At 42.3% G+C, this 15,472-nt stretch overlaps 1 protein-coding gene across 1 annotated transcript in view; it reads left to right on the forward strand.

Annotated features, from left to right (window-relative positions):
• The window catches only part of TSPAN7 (tetraspanin 7), a 123,889-nt gene that overhangs the window by 92,108 nt on the left and 16,309 nt on the right, over nt 1-15,472 (forward strand). Inside the window, exons 2-3 of the mRNA XM_063083540.1 lie at nt 6,783-6,971; nt 14,258-14,332. Of these exons, the coding sequence (XP_062939610.1) occupies nt 6,783-6,971; nt 14,258-14,332 (264 nt within the window). The remainder of the gene's footprint in view (nt 1-6,782; nt 6,972-14,257; nt 14,333-15,472) is intronic.

Genomic DNA, 15,472 nt, shown 5'->3' on the forward strand with positions numbered 1-15,472 from the left:
CCATTTAAAGCCCTTTTCATATTTTTAAAAGCATCTGTGATTTGTTAGATAATCTGCACTTCAGATTCTGGCTATATGGTCACTGATAAAATCCAAAGAGAAAGTAAAGTTTGTTACAATTTGCTCTAGGCTCATGACCTAGCTCCTGAAAATAGTAATCTATGAGTGGACTATAGGATGTGATAATATTTAAATACAAAATATCATCTTAGTGGGTTTTACTGAGCGTTTAAGTAAAAAGTACCATGTTGGCTCATTTGCGTACCTGGGATCAATGAACTGTTTCAGTATTTTGTGTCCCATACATCTTTAAAGGAGAAAAAATTCCTTTCCTTCCATGTCTCCTACTTCTCTATTGGCAAGTACCTTCATAGACTTGTCTACTCTGTTTTGTGTCTCCTCGCTTTCCCTGTTTTCCAGCATCATCCTTTTGCGTTCTAGTGATGGTCTTCCTCAAGTCTCAGCCTTTGACCTTCCCCCATCCTCTGCTTCTGTTTCCTGAGACACATGGTTCCTTCAGTTATCACTTCTGGCCTCAGACCTCACCTGCAGCTCTGACTCACTTCTGAACTCCAGACCCACATCCACAACTGCCCCTGTGGCCTTTGGTCACCTCAAACCCGACAGAAAACAGGGCCTGGACCAGATGGTCTCTGGATTTCCTATTGGTTCTCAGACTCAGTTCTAACAAATCAGCATTTAAGATAATTTCACTCCTCTCCCTCTTCTCAACCTCCCTGTCCCTTTTTGATAGTGCCATTAATCTCTCAGCCATGCACCCTGTGTTCTCTTTAACATACACATACACACGCACCCACCCACATGGACACAGACAAAAATGATGGAGCGAAAAGGTTAAATTGGCCAAAATACTTGCCTAGAAAGAAACAGCTCAAAGCACATGTCTTATTGCTATCAAGATAACAGTGTCATCTTTATATAAAAAGTAAAGCTTTCCTTATGCCAGTGAGTTAATAAATTCTCAGATGTCTGTGTCAAACTACCAATGTGTGACCTGCTGGCATGTTTCCTTCCCTCTCTTTTCCAGGAACCTCTTGCCACTTTGGAAAGCTGGCCTCAGGTCCAGAAAGGAGCCAACTTTCCTACCCCCACTGCTGACGGTTTGTCGGTCACAGGGAGACCTTTATAAACATTCTTTTGCTTATTTGCTCAAAGGCACATCTGTAAATACATTTCAGTGAATAAGTGCATTAAGCTTGAGATTCCTGTTTATTGTATCAGAATATTAGAGTTGGGGGGAAGCACTGGAAATCAGATTTTTCTGCTTCCTAATCTTACTGAAGAGAGCGCTGAGACCCAGAAAGTTTAGGTGATCTGCCCAAAGTCACACAGCTGATTAGTGACAAAACTGCAACTGGAACCCTGGTCGCCTAACCCCAGCCCAGAGTTCTTTCATTCACCCATTTAAAAAAAATATATTGAGTCTCTTTCTGCCGTCCATCTGGAGTGGGTGAGCCCAGCAAAAAACCCTGATAATTCTGGTTCTTACTCTTTTTAAAAACACTAAGTATATACACAAATAATTTGTAATAAAATCTTAAGTTGTAAATATAACAGATTCATACCATTACTTCTTAAAGAGAAGACCATGAGATGATGGAAGCTGCTGGTTTCTTTGTCTTTGTGGCTTCTTTCTCTACTTCTATGAAATCAAGTCCCAGCACTGTACAAAGACTCACCCTCCCCTGCTGTCCCCTTGGCATACATAATCACTTATGAATCAGCTGAAAGAATAGTTTGTTGGCTGCTTTTCTTAAAATCTTACTTCTGAGGAACCTGTATTTTCATTATTGATGTTCTGTATGGAGTTTCTGTGTCATGCATTTTTTTTGAGTTATAGAATTATCTAGAATGGGGGAAGGATATTCCACAATACCTCTGTGTATAGTTGCCAAGATTGAATTAACCTATAAACCTCTGGGATGATTGAATTGTGGCTTTCACCTCAAATGCAATCTAGCTGAGATTTCTGCCTGTCGTCTCTTCTGTGTGCTGCTTTTGGTGGGTTTTTAGATGCAGTGTTTTCTATCCCATATGGCTTCCTAGGCAACACTCGTCTAGATAGATTAAACCTCTATTATTCAATTTTCTGTTGTCTTTTTTTCTTTAATTGCATGATATAATAAATATGAATGTGTGTCATTATTAGAATAATGAGCGTATGCTCATGTAGGAGGTGGGGCTCACAAAACACATATTATGGATTTAGTGAGAGGAAATTGAAACTTAACCCTCTCAGACCCAAACCTGGCTCATCTGAGATCAATTGCAGCAACTGAATCGGAAGGTGTGTGGTTTGTGTGCAGAAAAGGGAGTGGACTGGAGTAAAATGCCTGGGGATGTATGAGAAAGATGGAAGCCCTGCATCCCTGGCTCCCCTCTGAGGATTGGGACGCTGCAAGGTCAGGAGGGAGACTTCCCAGCATGATCCGGGTAGACCTTCCAGGAGCAAGAGGAATCATTTATGTCTGTTGCCTGCTCCCCTAATATTGACATTAAGATTAGAACGAACCTCAATAATTCACTTCCAGAGCAGCTTGGACACCCCTTGGCATATTGCCAAGCCTATATGTAGTTTTCTTTCAGTGTAATTTTAAAGTAATATGTACTATCACACAAAAGCTTTTTTTTAGTTCTGACCTAACTTTTCTAATGCCACAATTGTAGTTTTATTCGTCACCAAGCCTAAATTAGTAGCAGCTAGTGGTACTCTTGAGCTGTGGTGTAAACAGAGAAAACAAGCTGCTGGGAATAAGCCTCCTGGCATGCACTAGATTTGGGAGCACATATAGTGGTGGTTGTGGTCCTTCACCAGGCCACTTGTGTGGTCTCTGGTCTCTAATCTGTCACCTCCTCAAACCACAGCATTGGAAGCTTGCTAATTGATCCTTCTGAGAAAGAAGCCAAACCGCCATGAGAAAGGTGACACATGCTGATGATTGATTTCTGAACTCGAGGTCTCTGAGGCACTCAGATACAAGTTGCTTTGGTGACCTCTAAACTTAAGCATTGTGCCTAAAGGGGAAGAGAGATGTCAAAAGAACCTGGCCCTTGCTTTTCACTTTGAACTTCCAAGTGTTTGAGAAGTGGCTCCCCTGTGGGTGCTCGCAAAGGGACGTGTATGGGTAAGTGCATGTGTGTTGAGAGGAACCAAGGAGAGAATCATAAGTGACTTTTGTCTTTCCCTTGTTTTTGTGTGTTTCTTATCCTTAGTAAGGAGCATTTTTATAGTATTGCCTGGTAGTTTCTTCTAATACCCACCTCAAGTCTAGTACCACTACCACTACCAACTATGGTTGTACTCACCTATGGCTCACTGCAGTCCAACCATTTTCTCCCTTGTGTATTTAATCTTTTCTTTTTTGTCCTCGGCATTGTTATTTCCTCAGATTACTGACCGGCTCAATGGGTCCTACTGGCATTCTTACCATTTCTGATAGGTCCTCACGGAGCTTCAGAGGGTATAGCTGGTGGAAGACTAGCATGAAACTTTCTCTTTCTCAACTCTATGACTGTCTACTTATTCATTCAGCAGACATGTACTGGACATTGTGTGCAAGGCACACAGCTTCTGCCCTCAAGGGGATCACAGTCCTGGATACACACGGGAAGGGGATAGGGCACAGCAGGACTGTGACATACTATAGAGTAAGTTTAAGGAGGCTGGGAGGAGTGGTGTGTTGTGTACCATAAGACTTTAGGATATGGACGGGGAGTTATAGGAAGAATAGGACTCTTAGGTTAAAAGGATCATCATGAGCAAAGGTTGGGAACTACACAGAGAATGGCTCTGTTTTCCTGGAACTATATAGAATGCATAATGGCATATAGTGAGGGAGGTAAAACTGAAGAGGCGAGCTATGGTATGTGCAGAAGGCCTTGCATATGAGGAGTGCAAGCTTCTGAACACAGAGCTAGTCCATCAGCAGCGTTTATGAGTGACAGTAGCAATATTGGAGAAGGCCTTTCCTCTCTGGGTTGTTCTTAGATTCCTAACACACAGGTGCTGGAAGGGGGGCCTATTAAACCCAGTCCCCACATTATTCAGAGGAGCATGAGTTCCTTAGAAGGTGATTGATTTGGTCAAGGTCAGGATTTTGGATGGATTTTCTCCCATGCAATATGGTGCCTACAGTGTTCTGTTTGTACCCACTGGCAAACTTTAAGAGGTACCACTGAGGTCCACAAAAAGAGTCTTGTTTCCAAAAATGGAATATTTGTATAATTTATATAATATGAATATTTTAACAAATTGGTATTGTAGACTTTGTATATGAGGAGAGGCTTTGTATATGCTTCACATACAAAGCAGTGGTTGCATTAGGATAAATTCTTATTTTTTTCAAGAGGAGAAAAGACATAAAAATGGTCTTAATACTGTTTGCCTTAAAAGTAGGATCTGTGTTAACTTTGACATATTCCGTGTAAGATTTGTTTTGGTAATAACTGAGCTTCATGAAATCACTGGTCACAGAAATGTAAGATAATATCAGACTCTCACGAGTACTTGATCAGCAGCATACGTTTTCATTAAAGCAGTCACATTCCAGTAATGACCAGCAATACCAACACAGAGAATGCAGCTGCTCAGTACGTATCTGAAGTGTTATGGAATCTTTGGGAGCAGTCCCATGAAGTTGCAAGTCTCTAGATGAGACTTATATTCAGCCTAAATAGTAACTACTTTACTAGTTTAACTGACTTTTTGTTTTTTCTTCAATACGTTTGCACTGTGATATTTATAATTTGGGGCAAAAATTGCTAAAGTGAAAGCCTTTGTTTCCATTTTAAATTACTTCAGTATTTACCTGATGTAGAAGTTTTGTAAGTATTTGGCATTTGACAGGCTCTGTTTTATAAAATACAGGTTCTAAGACCCAGAGAAATTAAATGTATTTATTTATTTATTCATTTATGTCAATGAATAGTAAACATTTACTCTGTGCCTGGGACTGTGCTAGGCATTGAGTCATAAGAGATAGCTCAGGCACTGTCTTTTTCTACATGGTGTTCACTGCGTTCTTACCCCTAATGACTTGATCATTGATTCTTAAATTTTGATTCCAGTGGGCAAAAAGCATTTTATGTTTCCATCTGGAGGAGTATGGCAGAAGAGGCTGTTCAAGGAAGGTCCTTTTTTTAGCAGCCACCAGGTGTCAGCAGAGTACTTGGAATTCAACAGCGTCTGTGTTCTTCATTTTCTTAATTCACTAAGGCCATTCCCACTGGAACTTTTCAAAGGCATCAACCTCCATTGGACTACTTTCTCTCAAATGTTAGTGTCAAACACTTTCTCCTCAAGACTACATTACAATCATTCACCTTTGCCTAATAAAAGTAGCACTAGTTCCTTGATCTTTTTCTGATTTAAAACTTTTAATTCTGTCTTTCACAGTGATGGTTCTACAAAGTAGAGAGGCCATTGGGATAGGGAGTAGGCGAGTGTCCCCAAACTCTTCTTGTTTCTGATGACCTATCCCTCATATAGGTAGAGCCCACCCTTGCCTAATGTGGAGAAACCTTCAGGGTCTACTCCTGCACAGAGAAACGATCTGATAGTGGAGCTTGATGGTTCCAAACTACAAAAAAGCACATTCAGTGTGTAAAGGAGAGAAGCCTAGGCATCTGCCCTGACTCAGCCATTTGGTTCATGGTATAGCATGTATTTGGTGGTGTTTACTTACACATGTTAAGGAACAGTGTGTTGGTTGACAGGGGGAAACCTTGGCCAGGTGGGCATTGATTTATATCATGCTGGTTTTCTCCAGTTTCTCATCTTGCCTCCTCACTTGAGTGGGCAAGCTGGACAGAAATCTGAGGCATTTGATATGAGACACAGGGACAGAGGGCTCCCTTGGACATCCATGTTTCTTTCAAGCTTTGTATGGTGTCAGAAGTGGTAGCAATTAGAAGGCTGTCAGTTTGAATGAGTTGCTAAGCAATTGGAAAATTGGAGGGGAGACTGGCTGGGGGGATAGTTAAAGATACAAAGCAGCTGGTGGCTTCAGCAGCTAAAGCTGCTGGGGTGTGTGGCCTGCAGGGGTCGAAGGTGAGGCATAGCATGTGGCTCCGAGTCTGTTCCCTAGAGTAAGGCAGATTGATGCAAGGTTCTACGGTTTAGACATGCTGCAGGGATTTCCTTTGGACTGATCAGTGGGATTTGCAAATTGCATTATAGCTCATTCGAGGAACTATTCAGATTCTTCTGTTTTATATCAAATAAAGTATTGTAAATAAGACAGCACATCAATAGGGATTCAGAAATATCTGTAATATTTTGTGTTTGTAGAGATTTTTGTGATAGTCAAAGACAATCACCTTGTTCTTTAAAACATCATGCAGGATGTCCTTAAAACCTACTATATACACATATGCCATTGAAGAGGGTGAATGATATTCTTTCTGGGGTGATATTCAGCTTGATATTGGGCAGTCCCCGGAAGAAAGTTCTCAGACCTGTCTTATGATGTAATTTTTAAGCATTTTTTAAAATAAGTTCTTTATTGTTGACTTGACTTCCAGTTAACACAATAACTGCACATGGGATTGCATAAGGGGCAGATCTAATTGTACAAAATTGAAGTGTCTTTACTCCATGGTGGTTTTAGTTTATGGTATCTGACATTTCCCATTGCTCAGGGAATCCTACAGCAAATCCCATCTTGCTCATGGAAACTTGAATCTTCAAATTGGGCCACAGTGCTCTGTTGATTTTCACCTCTCTCAGCAGTGGTTTCACATTCTCTTCTCTCCCTTTTCAGATCACTGGGGTGATCCTGCTGGCTGTGGGAGTCTGGGGCAAGCTCACTCTGGGCACCTATATCTCACTTATTGCCGAGAACTCCACAAATGCTCCCTATGTGCTCATCGGAACTGGCACCACTATCGTCGTTTTTGGCCTGTTTGGATGCTTTGCTACATGCCGTGGTAGCCCGTGGATGCTGAAACTGGTGAGTATGTTACAACATAATACTACATTTTTAATTTTTTTTGTAAAAATATAAATCATATGAAGGTGAAGTGGCTCTCCTTGAGGCCACAGACAAGACCTTAATATTCACTGATTCTAATTTTAATCCAGACTCTTACCTAATCCACCCTTTAATTCCACAGAGGAAAAAACAACCCCAAACACAGCATGGCACAATCAACTCAGTCCCGGTCCCTTGAGGTAGATGATGACCAAGCAGTGGTCAGCAACTCCGATAGGCCATTGATATCCTCGTGGCAAGATGCCCTGTTCTAATTTTGACCTCTGTCTTCAAAATCACCTTGAGCATGTGATGTGCAGCTTTGGTGGGCAAAGTAACATCCTGAACCTAAGCAGTCTTCCACCTCCGAGTTCCCACTGGAGAAATACCTTCTGCCTCCTTGGATCTGGCCATTACATGGAGACATGTGCACTCCCTGGCTAAGTGCTCTGGGAGTTGAGCTAAGCCCAAGGTACCCCCACTTGCCTCACCTTGTCAGAGGGTTGATGGCACTGCCAAGTATTGGCTACCAGTACCAGTGGCTGGGTGCCTTTACTCTACAAGGACAGACAGAGCGGTGATGCTTCCCAAAGGCTGTTACTGTGATTTTGAAACTTTAGCTGCCTAATTCCCTATTCACTGTCCATGCTCTTCACTGATCAGGATTAACATTGAAGGATTTTATGGATAAAAGTGAGCAAGGACATCTCCTGTAAAGAAAATTTTGTTTAAATGATTTATTTTAGAGGTCTTATTCCGTGAAAGGGGGAAGCAGAGATTCCATCAGGGCTATGTTCCCTGTCCTTGTTTAGCCCTAGGTTGTAGTAACATTTAGTGACATGTGGGGGGAGGATGATTCACTCCGAAGGATCCACCTTCTCAGTTGGCACTGGTCAGTCAGCCTCTTGGTTGGCAACCTTGTGGAAGTGGTGATTGACTCAGCCACTTTCTGTCCTGCAGACCACATAAGAGGTTGATGTCTCGGCCGCGACAGATTGTTCCAGGTTGAAGGAAAAGCTATAATGAGGTCATGTTGAGACACTTCTGCTGCTGTCATCTGACACTCTATCCCAGTGTCCTGAGTCTATATTGGAGTACTTCTCATAAGTACGAGGGTTTCTTTTGGTCTAGTGCTGTGGTCCTCAACTCTGGATGCAGGTTTAAATCACCTAGTCAGCTTTTTGAAAACACTTTTGCCAGGCCCCACCTCCAGCCAGTTGAACTAGAATCTCTGGTGATGAGGCCCTGGCATCACACTTTCTGGAAAGCTCTTCAGGAGATTCTGTCATATAGACAGTGTTGAGAACCTCTTGTTTTAGTACAGTGAGTAGCCAAGAAGAGAATTAACTACAGAAGCATAGAAAAGAAAGATTACTAAAAAAGTGTCTGCCTAAATAAGAAAGGAGGAAACCTGATGATAAGACCTGACTGATTCTGACACTAACTGGATTAAGTCTTTAGTAGCAAGGATGTAACCTTTCTGGGCCTTTGTCTCCAATTATGAAAGAATAGTATTAGGCTGTGTTAGTCTGTTTCTGTTGCTTATAACAAAATAAACAGAGCTGAGTATTTTATAAAGAAAACAAAATTTATTGCCTACAGTTTAGGAGACTGGGAAGTCCAAAGTCAGGGAACACATCTGGTGAGGGTCTTGGTGATGGCAACAGTAACCCAGGGGTCTCATGTGGCAGAAAATAGCAAAGCAGAGAGAGACTAACCTCCCATGCGCTCTTCTTTTAAAGCCCTCAGAACCACACCCCTGACCACCATTATTAATCTATTCACTATGGCTTGGTCCTATAATCTAATCACCTCTTCAAGGCCCCACCTTTTAATTACCATAATAGTATTTCCCACCCTCAACAGTTACAGTGGGAATTAAAATTCTCATATATGAACTTTGGGGACACAATTCAATCAATCCACAGCATTCCGCCCCTGTCCCCCAAAGTTCGTGTCCTTCTCACAGGTAAATACTTTCTTTCCATCCCCCAAATCTCCCCAAACAAACAAATGATACATATTCCCATTCAAAAAGGGAGAAATAGACCAAAAGAAAGGGGTAACAGGTCCCAAACAAGTCTGAAACCCAGCAGGGCAGGCACTAAATCTCAAAGTTGGCAAATCATGTACCTTGACTCCACGTTTGACGTCCTCTGCATGCTGGTATAAGGGTTGGGCCCCCAAGACCTTGGGCAGCTCTACTCCTATGGCTTTCCTGGTCTTAGGCCACACTTTGGCTCTCCCAGGCTGGGGTTGCACGCTTGTAGCTCCACAATTCTGGGGTCTCCATGACAGTCCCATTCTCACCGCTCCACCAGGCATGGTGCTGATGGGGTTTCTCTGCTGCATCTCCAACCCCACATTTCTGCTCTGCATTGCTCTAGCGAAGGCTCTACACGGTGACTTCACCCCTGCAACACATCTCTCTCTGGACACACAACACAGGCTTTTCCATGTATCCTTTGAAATCAGGGTGGAAGCTCCCAAGCCTCCACAGCTCTGACATTCTGCGAGCCTGCAGACCTAACACCACATAGATGCCACCAAGGCTTCCGGCTTGTATATTCCAAAGCTGTGGGTCCAGCCACACCTGAGGCCCATTTAGCCACAGACGGAGCAGCCAGAGCAGCCAAAGCAGCCAGGGTGCTGGTAGTGGAAGCAGGTTTCTGAGGTGGCCCTGGGCAGTGAGCCCCTGGAGGGCATCTCAGGCCTGTTCCCTGAGACCATTCTGTTTCCCTAGGCCTCTGGGTCTATGATGGAATTGTTGGCCCCAGAGGTTTCTGCAGGGCTTTCAGGGCCTTTTTCTCATTCTCTTGATAATCTCTTTCTTTTTGTACTCATCTCCTTAGCAAATGATTTCTTGGTGCACCATTGCATTTTTCTCTTGAAAATGCTCTATGCTTCTCTGCCACATAGCTAGGCTGCAAATTTCCTAAGTCTTTGTGCTCTGCTTCCCTTTTATTTTAATTTTTTTAATAAAGGATGACTGGTAAGGGGATCTTAACCCTTGATATGGTGTTGTCAGCACCACGCTCTCCCATGAGAGCTAACCGGCCATCCCTATATAGGGATCTGAACCCGTGGCTTTGGTGTTATCAGCACCACACTCTCCCAAGTGAGCCGCAGGCCGGCCCTCTGCTTCCGCTTTAAATTCTGGCTTTATGTCATGCTTTTGCTGCCATAACTCAGCATAGGCTGTTGCAAGTAACCATGCAGCTTCCTGAATGCTTTGCTGCTTAGAAATATTTTCTGCCAGATACCCCAGGTTTGCACCTTGAAGTTACACATTTCATAAAAAATTTGGCCACCATCATCAGATGAGTGGATACGGAAAATGTGGTACATCTACACAATGGAATACTACTCAGCTATAAAAACGAATGAAATACTGCCATTTGCAACAACATGGATGGACCTTGAGAGAATTATATTAAGTGAAACAAGTCAGGCACAGAAAGAGAAATACCACATGTTCTCACTTATTGGAGGGAGCTAAACATTAATATATAAATTCACACACACACATACACACACACACACACAAATCGGGGGGGGGAGGGAAGAAGATATAACAACCACAATTACTTGAAGTTGATACAACAAGCAAACAGAAAGGACATTGTTGGGGGGGAGGGGGGGGAGGGAGAAGGGAGAGAGGTTTTGGTGATGGGGAGCATTAATCAGCTACAATGTATATCGACAAAATAAAATTAAAAAAAAAAATAAAAATAAAAAAAAAAAAAATAAAAGTTTTGGGCACGAACAGAATGCAGTCAAGTTCCTTGCCAGTTCACAGCAAGGGTGGTCTTTGCCCCAGTTTCCAATAAACTCCTTATTTCTATCTGAGACCTCCATAGAATGGTCTTTACAGTCCATGTTTCCATAAGCATTCTGGTCACCACCTTTTAACCAGTCTCTAAAACATTCCAAACTTTCTCTTGTTTTCTTGTCTTCTTCTGAGTCCTCCAAACTCCTCCACCTTTTGCCCAACACCCAGTTCCAAAACTGCCTCCACATTTTCAAGTATCTGTTATAAGCAACACCCCAGTTCTCTGGTACCAATTTTCTATATTAGTCCGTTTCTGTTGCTAATAACAAAGTACACAGAACTGGGTGATCTATAAGAAAACAAAACTTATTGCTTACAGTTTCAGAGGCTAGGAAGTCCAAAGTCCAAGGAATACATCTGGTGAGTCTTCTTTGGTGGTGGCTTTACAGCAATGCAGGGGTCTCTCATGGCAGAAAATGGCACAGCAGAGAGAGACTAACCTCTCATATGCTCTTCTTATAAAGCCCTCAGAACCATGCCCCTAACTACGATTATTAATCCATTCACTATAGCGTGGTTCTACAATCTAATCACCTCTTCAAGCCTCCACCTTTCAATTACCGTAATAGGATTTCCCACCCTCAACAGTTAAAGTGGGGATTAAGCTTCTAATATACAAATTTTAGGGACACAATTCAATCAATCCACAGCAGGACTAAATCACAAGGTTTCTTCCAGCACAAGTACTATGACTGAAGGTGGGTGGAAGAGGGGATATTTTCCTGTTTTAACTCTAAATTTGCTTAAGATCAAAAATAGGATGTATGTGTAAATGATGGAACAGTTATCTCTGGCCTCTTCTGGAGGTGGTTTCACATCACACTATAATTTTCTTCTCCTAATGCTCAAGAGTTCACTGGCAGGGGAGCCTTTTGAGGAGTAGAGGAGTTTTGGGGGATTTTGGCTTAATTTTAGTCTTTTAAAATATCGTTTAGTTCTTTTTTGCACTACATGCTGTACTGGGTGCATATTATGTTTTACTTATTCCTTACCACCACCGTGAAGTGGAGGTTGTATGTTTGTGTTATATAACAGGGACTTGGAGGTTAGATAACCTGCCCAAGTTTAAGCCACTAAAATGTGGAAGGCTGGGATTTATTTTTGTTTTTTGAGATTTTTTTGTATTATTTTTATTATTTTTTACGTTTTTTTTCTTTCTTTCTTTCTTTTTTCTTTTTCTTTTTGTTTGTTTTTATGACTGGCTGGTATGGGGATAAGAACCCCTGATATTGGGGTTGTAAGGCTGTGCTCCAACCAACTGAGCTAACCAGCCAGCCCAGAAGGCTGGGATTTGAACCCGTGTATATCTCTTATCTAAGCCAGCACTGTTTCTATTCCATTGTTGTTATCTGGAAAAAACTCTAACCCCTGCCACCTGTATTTAGTATAAACTCTTACCAAAAGGCATTTGGACAAGGCTTTCTGTAGGTGAAGCAACTGCTCTCTGAAAGCTCTGGAGGCAAAGGACATGCCAGTGACAGAAAATTGCTGATCTGGCTGACGATAGCAGAAGTCACTTGATTGTCAGTCTAGAATTTTATGGTCCTCATTTAACCTCATTAATTGCAAAACAACTGCAAATAGCTATTTCTACTTTATGGAGGACCAGAGAGGCTGCCTCTTTCCTAAGAGGCCATAACAAGGCTAGGACTCAAACCTAGGAGGATTTCTGTATAAGTACCGCGCGCTAACCGATTGCGCCACTGGAGCTCCTCTAGGAGGATTTCTGACCACAGAAACAAATGTCCTTTCTCCCACCTGCCACCTGACAGTTACTTTCCCACATGACTTTGCAGTGGAGTCTAGGCCTGATATGAAACTCTCCCCAGAGAAAAGTGTGCTTTTAATTATATTTTGTGTGAAGTTGAGGGAAGTCATGTACATGGGGCATTCTACTCATAACTGCATGTTTAATATTTTAGTGGCTATGCTTTGTTTGTAGATAATTTTGTTAGTATTTAGAAAGAAATTGGTATTTTGAGCCAGTATTTCCTTCTTTTAACATACAAGGGTACTTCAAAAAGTACATGGAAAGATTCATATTATCTTTTAATTCTATTTTTCCATGAATTTTTTGAAGTACTCTTGTATGTGCTATCAGTTGAGAAAAATAATTGATTCTGTGCACAAATGCATACTTTATAAAATATATGTACAATTGATAGGTAAGTAATGTAACCATGTGCAGTCTATCCAAATTCCATGGCATCATTTAGGGCCATTGCAAACATTCAGAAATGTTTTTCATTTTGAGATGAAAAGAAGCAGTTTGTAAGACATATGCCTTACAGGTAAGGAATCAATTCTCATTCTTTTTATGTGCCTTTCAAAGTCACAAAAATGAAAATCCTTAATATCTCATAAGTACCATGTAATATCTCTGAACTTAGACATGCACCAGGCATGCGCATGTGCATGCACACGTGTGCACACACGCATGGACACACACACAGCATCAATCAACTTGGGAAGTACAGGCAGCGTGAGATGAGAAGCACTGTGGGTATAGCTGTTTGCAAACATCATTAGTCGTGTAGCCCTATGTGCTTTTTTAAAGGATATAAACTCCATGCAGTGTCCAGAACAAGAGAGGCAAGCAGCCCCACAGGAAGCTGCTGACAGTACTGTGTTCAGGAATGGCCACTATACTGAAGATGAATGTCCTCCCATGAACATTCTGGTATTTGGGTTCAGATGGGAGGGGCACAATCCCAAATGAAGCGGTTTTGTAACCATTTCCTATGAGAAACTGGAAGAAACTAGGGGAGTTTGGCTGAATGAAGAGAAGCAGCAGGTTCACATCCTGGCGGTGTTCACACGTGTTAAGGGCTAGTGTAGAGAAGAGAGGTTGTGCTGGTTCTTACATCTCCTAAAAGCAGAAGCGACACCAGTGAGTGGAAGTTAGAAGTAGGCAGACTTGTAGCCAAGGGAAAGGAAGGTGTTCCAATAATCAGAATAGTTTCAAAATGAAATGGGCTATGGGGTGTAGGCATGGGCTATGGGGTGTAGGCACGCGGATGCTGTATGACCATTCTGAGGAAGGTGGTAGAAAGGGCTCCCAGAGAGGACAGACGGTGTCCTGTGACCTCCAGAGCAGATTTTTTTTCTCTATCTCAAAGATTCTAATGTTGAAAATAGTGCATACCTTAGTTGTGAAAAGCCCTCCCAGGTTTCTCCTGTTCGAGCCAAGCTCACATGCACGATGCTAGTCTCTTGATGATCTCTCCGCAACGTGTGTATTAAACAGACACATCCCTGTATTGAGGCTCATGTGGGTAAATCTGAAGAAGCGAATTTTTTAACTTTTTCTAAACTTTGTCTCAGGAGTGCGAGGACATGTGTAATCTCCCCTGACAGGAGGCGACCTTCCCTGAAGAAGCTGTCTTTTTAATCCTGACATGTCTAAATTTATCCTTGTCCACTTGATTTTCAGTATGCCATGTTTCTGTCGCTGGTGTTCCTGGCTGAGCTCGTAGCTGGCATTTCGGGGTTTGTGTTTCGTCATGAGGTGAGTATATACAAGGTGGAGAACTCGGTAAAGGGGTCTTTGTTTTTTGTTTGTGTGTTGGCAGCTGGCTAATACAGGGATGGAACCCTGGACCTTGGTGTTATCAGCACCTTGCTCTAACCAACTGAGCTGACCAGTCAACCCTAAAGGGTCTTTGAGAGGAGGATTTTTGAAACCTCTTGAAATGTGTAAAGGGTGCATATAGGCTAGCTGGTTTCTCCAGTGGAGTTACTATATTCCAAATGTCATGTAATATAACCTGAAATTTCAATGAAATTCTAAAAGCAGGAATTTTGCCAAACTCAAAACCTTCATTGTTGATTCTTACTCTATTTCTCTATGTAGCTATTGCATAAAATGATTCTCAACCCTGTTTTAGAACACCGACCTTTGATATAGATTAAATATTCCTTTAAAAATAGCTGCTTCAAAAAGGCATGGTGTGTATCTGTATAACAAGATTTCCGAGACTGCAAAGGCAAGCCGAACTAATTGTCATGCTGCCTTGTAAATCTATTATTGTACCCTGTAAATAGCAGTAAAGCCAGAAGTAGATATGTATGTATTAGAAAGGAAAAAACCCGGTAAGCTATAGGGGGAAAGCACATTGAGGTGGAGTGCTACTATGCCTCTTGAAAGTCTGGCATCGTCCCTTCCCAGGCCCTGCTATTGTGCTTGGCCAAGTTCAGTTCTCAGTGAGCTTGCCTTATGTCCTCTCTGCTCCCTTCCCTATTGTCCTGGTTTTTCTCTGTATTGGAGGCGGCATCCCAGATGCCAAAGCTAACTTTCAGAACCCATTTCATATGGATACCACATCTGGAATTAGAGTCCCCATTCTTACTCTCAGGCTAGGTAAAACCTGATCAAGTCCTGGTCTTGACAGCCCTAATAGGTGCCCCACGTACGTGTGTGAACACCAGGAGCGGCCTGGCTTGCTCCCGCCGGAGCCCTTGCCCACTGTCCTCTTGTGTGCTGCTGGGACTGTGCTCCGCAGAGGGGTTTTTCTCTTAATGATTCCTGCTCCCTAGGGCCTGGAAATCCTCATCTACCTGATCTCTTTATCTGAAGCACATAGGGGTTCAGTGGGCAGGGAGTACAATGCCACTCTGACCACCAGGACTGGTCTTGAGTTTGGTTAGA

The sequence above is a fragment of the Cynocephalus volans genome, chromosome X (assembly GCF_027409185.1).
Source record: "Cynocephalus volans isolate mCynVol1 chromosome X, mCynVol1.pri, whole genome shotgun sequence".
Taxonomy (NCBI): Eukaryota; Metazoa; Chordata; class Mammalia; order Dermoptera; family Cynocephalidae; genus Cynocephalus; species Cynocephalus volans.